We start from the raw sequence: 8085 nt of genomic DNA on the forward strand, positions 1-8085 counted from the left end.
CGACCAATCACAACCCTTGCGGTCTCCGTCGCCTCGACAGATAGATAGGAATTTTGGCCGACGCACGCAAGCGACGGAGAGCGTCTCCGGGAGGGTCTTCGTTGACGGAGAGGGCTCTCCGTAGGCAACCATAAATCAGCCTTAACCCTAAACTCACACTTCTGCAGCGCACCACCTCACCACAGGGGTCCGCAAAGGTTCAGTACTGGGACCGCTTCTCTTTGCCATATACACCACCTCACTGGGCCACATCATCCGATCACATGGCTTCTCATACCAATGTTATGCTGATGATACCCAGCTCTAGCTGTCATTCCCACCTGACGACCACACAGTCTCTGTACAAATCTCTCTGACTGTCTCTCTGATATATCAAAATGGATAAAAGCCCATCACCTCCAACTAAACCTCTCGAAAAATGAACTGTTTGTCTTCCTAGCCAAACCAACCATACACCACAGTATCTGCATCCAAACTGAATCCCTATCTCTTGCTCCATCGAAGGTAGCTAGAAACTTGGGTGTTATAATTGATGCCCAACTAACCTTTAAAGATCATGTTGCCTCCGTTGCTCGATCATGCCGCTTCGCATTGCTAAACATAAGAAAGATCGGGCCATACCTTGCTCCTGGTGCAGGCTATGGTCATCTCCCGCCTTGACTACTGACTGGCACTCCTAACTGGTCTCCTAGCCTGTGCTGTGAAACCACTGCAGATGGTCCGCGCGGCGGTGCGTCTGGTCTTTCTATCAGCCTAAAAGAACACACGTCACCCCTCTGTTCATTGAGCTCCACTGGCTACCCATAGCCACCTGCATTAAATTCAAATCACTGATTTTAGCCTACAAAGTCCTTAATGGAACGGCTCCCATCTACTTGAATGCTTTCACAAAGGCTTATGTCACAACTCGGTCACTCCGGTCGTCACAGGACTGTCGTCTAGCAGTGCCTACAGCACGCTTAAGACAATCCAGAATCTTTTCATGTGTCGTTCCACGATGGTGTAATGGCCTACCAAGTGCTACAAGAACAGGGGCGTCCCTGAATATCTTCAAGAAACTCTTGAAGACCCAGCTCTTCAGAGAGCATCTCCTATCCTAGCACTTACCCTGTACTTCCCTACCCCCTCTACTGCACATTCTCTTTCTGTACTTCAATCCATGCCTGATCTCTATCTCTACACTGTCAACCCTGACAGAGTCTGACTAGTGCTGGTTTCCTTCTATGTAGCTTATTGTTAGCTTTGATGTGAGCTGTTATGTAATATCCTGATTTGTAAGTCGCTTTGGATAAAAGCGTCTGCTAAATGCATAAACATAAACATAAACATAATGATAAAGGCTCATGTGATGTGTTTTTTTGCTTGTTTCATTAATGTTTGGTGTGGAACTCAATGCTGATCTGATAGCTGATCTGTCTCCTTCCTGTTTCTTATGTACAAATGTGCGTCTGTGTGTGTGACTTATCTTTTGTAACTGAATAGTCTGCGGTCAGGCTTCTGTACAAATGAGGAACATGATTTGAGAGGACTGGCGGCCCCAAACACGGCTGGATTTTTTTTTGTCACCTCACAAAAACATGGTTTGCCTTTAATTCCCCTTAACACTTTCCTCACAGCCTCAGAAACTGGATGGACACAAATCACACAAGTTTGATTCAAAGAGGTGATTTCAAACTAAACATGACACTTTATTTCTCTGATAATGTGTCAAGTGTTTGATATTTGTTGTTGTGAAGCACAGTCTAATGATGGCCAAACTGGAAATTTTCAAACAAACATGTAATGAACAGATCAGAATATATATATACAAAGTACTTAGTTTATTTGAACAGCATATCTTTCTTATTTTTACTAAACACAAAGGTCACAGTCCCGTTGACAGTATTATCATGGGTGCATCAGAGACACCAAAACAGTAACATAAGGCTCTGTTATGAAATAAAAACAGGAAGAAGATAGGCGGATCACTTGTAAGCAGCATAGAATCTAACTACAGGAAACATTGCTGTTTTACACTTAACCAAAACCGTTCAAGAGGAACTGATCCAACCAGCTGTATCATTTTAGCGTTTAAGACCAGTGAAATGAAGGGCTTTTTTCTCCTCATCCTCTCAGTAATAACAGGTAAAAATATATCTGCTGCCTCACTACTGATATTAAAGATGGACAACTGTCCCTACCTTGTAAGAAATAACAAAAAAAAAAATGTCATTGCTGATGTGGACTATATGATTTGCTTTTTTGATTGTTTAACTGAATGACAACATTTGTCTCTTTCCTACAGCTTGTAAGGCCTGTAAGACGGTGAATGAGTGGAACCAAGAATGGGTTGAATTTAGGTGCAATCCTAAAACAAATCAAAAATATCAAACAGCCCAAGTAAGGGATCATGGACGAACCAAGCCACCAAAGATCCTCATTGTGGAAATAAAACATAATAACCCAAAGACACCCAGATGTAATAAAGGATCTAAATATCTGTCTGGCTCAGAGAAAGCTACATTTCAATATGGTAAGAGGTTCTCATTTTCTTATTTAAATACAGTCAAGTTGCACCTTAACATAAACAATTCTTTGGCATAATTAAATGTTTTGAAAAAGTTACAACCCTCTAATAAATTTGATTAAAAGTTTATCTTATGTAGAATATATTCTATATTAGTAATAGAATACAATGATAAAGTTCAGTTTCATTATTCAAAGTTTTCCCTATTATGCTGCCATTTTTACACAGTACCTTCCTCATTAAGTAGTAAAGTTTTTCTAGATTTTAAATGTAGAAACAGAGAAATCTATGAACACTGCATTACAGTGTTAGATATATCAGAATTTGTCCATGTTTTCATTTGTTTTTGTATTTCCAGAAAATGACTGCCCTAAACCAGTTATTCAGACTGCATACAGAACAGCTAAAACTACCATCAAATGTAAATTCTCAAACACGTATGAGTTCAGTTTTTTCTGCAAAAAAAAACAGTCTACCTGTGAGGATATTGTCTCAACAAAGTCAGACAGGACACTCACACTCATGAATTCCAGTGAAGGCGTCGATCTGTCCATCAGTAATGTGTCCATAAATCATGCTGGTCTTTACTGGTGTGGAATGAAAGGAAAGGACAAAACTTATTTCCTGGCCCTCACACAACTTGAAGTAAAAGGTGAGTAATCATCTTTAGCATCTGAGGATTTATCATCCGTTAAGGCATGACTAAAATACTACTTGTTTTTCACAGATATTACTAACTTCACGAAATCACCAACTACTGGAAAAAACCTCACATATTTCTGTAGATATCATGACAAGGACTCAACAAAATTTATCTGTAAGGGAGAAGATCCATCCACATGTCAGCGGCTTCTAGGCACAGCAAAGACTGATAGTAGCCCAAGGTTTTCAATGAAAGATGACAAAAAAAAAAAAAACATTGACATAACAATGATCGAGGTAAAACCAGAAGACTCTGGGATGTACTGGTGTGAAGAAGAAACCACCAACAAACAGATCGTGTTTATCCACAGAATGTTCTTCAATGGTGAGTGATGCTGTTTTCTTTTGTGAAAGTTGTATGACCCCAGTTCAGGCTGTTCATTCTTACTTTTTGAGTTTTTAATATTTACGCTTAAGGATTATCGAGAACAGGTATATTGGGACCATTAGAACTGTGTGTGAAGAACTAGATGTTTGTCTGAGCCTTTTTTTTTTCTATGTCTTGATTTCTTCCATTTCTTGTTCATGTTATTCCCTGTTTTGTTTTCATAGATTGCGTTCTTTTGTCCACTTCTGTAAGTTTGCCACACCTGGTTTCCACTACTGTTGCTTCGCCTGTCGTTCATTTTGTAACCATCTCCTTAAGTATATATTCTCCAGGTTTATTCACAGCAATGACTAAATGATTCCATCTTATCAAACAAACCATATTCAATGTAAACCAAGAGCAGAGCATTTAATAATTTGTTCAAATAAACTGTATTGATTTGCCTTTTTGTTATGACAATATAATACACCCATAAAGGAAAAGAAAAGAAGAAAAATAGGTACAGCTACTAACATGAACAATTTTTCTTTACTATTGTCTTTCAACCCTAAAGATATCAGGTTAGCCTCATTTACTGCATAAGTTTTGGGGGCTGCTATAACATGACTAAAGGAAAGAATTAAATATGGTTTTGTGACATTCGTACAGTGGAAATGAGAAAGATAAAAGGTCTGTCATTCCAAAAAGAAGCTGAAGAAGCAGAACTTTAAAAATCATCAATAATTAGTCACTGATTACAGATTTTTAGTTATAAAAAAACTTTATGGTTAAGATCAGGTATTAAAAACTATATGTGTTTGTATACAGGCTGTGTTAGGTTGGGACAGAGACAAGCATACTTTTTGCTGTTTCCAGTCCTTAGCTAAGTTAGCCAGTTGCCCATGGTATGCCTATAGTAAAAACAATTTTCACAAGTCTACAAGAAATATGTGACAGTGAGCTTGTATAAGGAAACTAAACTAAAGCAGCCAAGTTAAGTCAGCAGCTGCTTGAGTTATTTTGATTTTTTGTTTCTGCCACAAAGAACCAGACTTTGCAACTGAAAATGTTTTTTTCTTTTTTTAAGCTATTAATATTTGTGCTTGAGATGAATTTTTCAACAAACCCAATATTTACTTTTCATATTTCTTTTTGACTTGACCTCTGAATGCTCTCAAATGCAACTTCAGTGTACACTTGTTTTCTTCCAGTAACAAATACAATAACAACCACATACACAACACCTCCTGCTCCTTCAACCCACGCAAGTACAACAACTTCTCAGGGTACATTAGGTAAGAGAGCATTTCTGATATCTTAAAACTCCTGCTGCAGGACAACAGTGGAGATGTTTTACCTAATTGTTAAAAATGTCATACTATTTGATTTGTGTAAAGTTGCTCTAAAATGATCATGTCATGTTGAATCTTTTCACAATGCCGGATATTTCCTTTGTTGTGTGGTGTAGATGGTTCTGAGGTAGAAACTGCTCTAATTGTCAGTGCACTTGTGCTGACACTGCTGCTGTTGATGCTCATTTTGATCTTTGCCAACAAACGTAAGAACATCATCCATTGGTGCAGTATGAAACACACATACATGTAGTTGATCAACACAAAACATCTCACACTTTTCCTGTGCAAATCACATCTGGAACAGCCACAGCAGACATTGCATACAAGACTAGCTGTCACTAGATGGAGGTTCATCATCCTTTATTTTGTTTGTGTGATAATGTACAGATAAATTAATAGGAAAATACGCAATCATCAGTAGTTGCAACTCTACAATTGTCATTCCTGGACAGTAGCACAGGAGGGTGGGATAAATGTGGCAGTTGTGTCTAAATTGGGTGAAAAATTATTATACTAATCCATAATCCATCTATTTCTAATAGGTTTTTCACGTTCAAGAAACACAGGAAAAAGCGCAGCAGAACAGCAACCTAAAGAGGTTAGTGTATAATTGTATGCCCTGTGTGTAGTTAAGTGTTTACACTGACAAATAAAGTGAGACTAGGAATGTTTAACATATTTACCATTTTGTTGTTAAATTAATCTGCTCTTTACTGTGAGTAAAAGTTTGAAAGGATAGTGCACACTAAACACAATCTTTTCAAATTGTATTTTTCAATCTTCACTGGAAGGATTACGTCTATGAAGAGATACAGGAGCACCACCGGAAACCAGACTCTGTGAATACCATTTATACTACTTGCAACTTTGCCACAAGTGAGCCCCTCTCACTGCATTACTCTACTATCCACTTCAAAAGAAACTCAGCAGCTGATGGAGAAGCCATGATTCTTAAACCCACCTCCTATTCTTGCCAATATTCTACATTGAAATGCAGTCAGAGACCAACTTACCTGGCTGTCAATCCTCCATCCAGATCTACGGATGAACCTTTTTACTCAACAGTCCAGCCAAGACATAAGAAATAACACGACAAACAAATTAAATTCTTGTAATGGGTGAATCTTTACTGATTAGATGAGTATTTAGACGTTATTTGCCATTTAAACTCAGTGTGAAAGCCTCATTGGCATGTGAGTGCTGACTTTTAATTGATTTATTTTCAAATTGAGTCTTTGTTGCATAATGAAAAAGATTCTTCTGATGTCTTTGCTTCAAAACTTTTTCTATAACTTTGATTTAAATAATCATGAGATCAGAGAAGGATGATATACAAATTGCAAAAGGACTTAGGAATCCACTGCAAAGAGAATATGTCCACATTTAAACTGAGTGAAGTGGGTTTCTTGTGGTGAAACTACAGCCCTTTTCACATATCAGCTCTTGTCTAAATTCCTCTTTAGGAATTCACACATACCAAAAAGAGGTGGATCAGCCCCTCGTCGCTGTGTGCTCACACATAGTAGGCCAGCATTGCAGAATCAGCAACAGTGACAACAGTAATCACTGGTTTTGAGTGGCATGTTCTGTGATGCTGGCTTGTCTATAGTCCATTTTGTCTCTGTTACTATGTCCCTTGCTGGCTCCTTGGTGTATCAGCCGTGGATTAACCTCGACCCTAACCCTAACCCAGTTCTTCTTCCTTGGTATCCAGACACATTCTGTATGTCACCACTGCTTGGCTACCCAAGTTTTTTTTATATATATATATAGTTTTTTCATGTTATGAATTAAGTTGCATTCTATTAAGTAATAAAGCTAGATAAGCAGAACAAACCAAGTTAGAAATAAATTATACTTGAGTAGTAAAATGAAAGTATTTCCCTGTGGGACGCTCATTTTTTTCATTTGGTTTTATTTAACTTAGCTGTTGTGCAGTCCCCAACCACGGGCCAATAAACAGCTGTTACCAGGCTGCAAGCGGTCAGGTAAAAAGAAAGCAAAAAAGAAACAAACCCCCTTGAAATAAGCATGTAATACATGTAATAACAGTATTCTTTGCGTAGTGACACTGAGAGCAGCATTGTGTGGCATCAGAACACTGAACACGTTATTTGTGACAGGTTCACTAGAACATGCTGCTGTGTCGTTGTCAGCCGTGTTTCAGTGATTTTGGTGACTTGTGATTGTTTTATTCATTGCAAGAAAAATAAATGCTCTGTGTGTATTATCACTGATGTATAAATATTGCTACAGAGCGACAGAAGTATTAACTTTTTATGCAGTTTTTGGTTTTATTCTTCTTCTGTTGTATACTTTTAAAGGTATTGTATTATTTTTAGTGTAATTGTTTCTACTGTTATGAGTCTGTGGTTTACATTATAAATAGAAATGTATGTGTTTATCTTTTTGTTCAATATCATTTATTTGATCATAAAAAATATGTCCAATAAACTTTTAAAAAAGCCTGGCAACATTGATTCTCTTGTGATTATGATCTTGCAAATCTTGTGAGAATCTAGCTGCCTCACAAAGTAAGATAGTGAAGATAGTGTTTTAGGTGTTTATCTAAACTGAAAGATGTACGAAAGTGCATGTATTGAATTTTTTATTTTTTTTTTTAAAAACCTTAAAAAATATGCAGGCAACTATTCTGATAACAGTTTCATGCCAACTTCAAACTACATTACAGATCGTTTATGTATTGCATCTCTTTTAAGTAAATGTAAAATCTAAGTAGCCTTGGTACCTCCCTTGGTGGAGGTAGTGTAAGAACATGAAACACTACAACCACTAAGGGGCAAAGGAGGAAGAAGAGGACAGCTGACTTGAATGCAACCTATAACAAAGGAACTGATTAAGTCAGCTTTCACTTCATATGATTTCAAACAGTAACAAAATGAAGAGCCTCTTTCTACTCATCCTCTCACTGATCACAGGTAAAAATATAAATACTTCCTTATCAATCACATCAGAGATAAATATCACAGCTTAGCCTCTTAAGAAATTAATCATGTCAAAGCATCTAAAACATGCTATATATGTGCTTACTGCTGTTTTCCGCGTGCTCTAACAACTATCTTTGTAGCACCATCAGTAAAGGACCAGATCAGAGCTAAAACAGAATCAAAGCAATGCCATCATTTTTACCACAATTTTCTGCCTTTTGCACTGTGACACAACCTGTTTCATGTCTTCACTTTTGCACTTCCCAT

General features: G+C 37.6%; 1 protein-coding gene across 2 annotated transcripts; it reads left to right on the forward strand.

Moving 5' to 3' along the window:
• The first annotated feature begins 2018 nt into the window (after positions 1 to 2018).
• On the forward strand, positions 2019 to 7237 carry LOC142377934 (uncharacterized). Of its 2 annotated transcripts, XM_075462270.1 has the most exons (8): positions 2019 to 2124; positions 2285 to 2512; positions 2865 to 3158; positions 3234 to 3533; positions 4727 to 4810; positions 4984 to 5073; positions 5413 to 5468; positions 5662 to 7237. In XM_075462270.1, exons 1-8 carry the CDS (start codon positions 2085 to 2087, stop codon positions 5956 to 5958), a joined length of 1389 nt encoding a protein of 462 aa, XP_075318385.1. In that variant the 5' UTR covers positions 2019 to 2084; the 3' UTR covers positions 5959 to 7237. The 2 variants fall into 2 exon arrangements, with proteins under 2 accessions (XP_075318385.1, XP_075318386.1); XM_075462271.1 differs by lacking the exon at positions 4984 to 5073.
• Positions 7238 to 8085: the final 848 nt, after the last annotated feature.

The sequence above is a fragment of the Odontesthes bonariensis genome, chromosome 3 (genome assembly GCF_027942865.1).
Source record: "Odontesthes bonariensis isolate fOdoBon6 chromosome 3, fOdoBon6.hap1, whole genome shotgun sequence".
NCBI lineage: Eukaryota > Metazoa > Chordata > Actinopteri > Atheriniformes > Atherinopsidae > Odontesthes > Odontesthes bonariensis.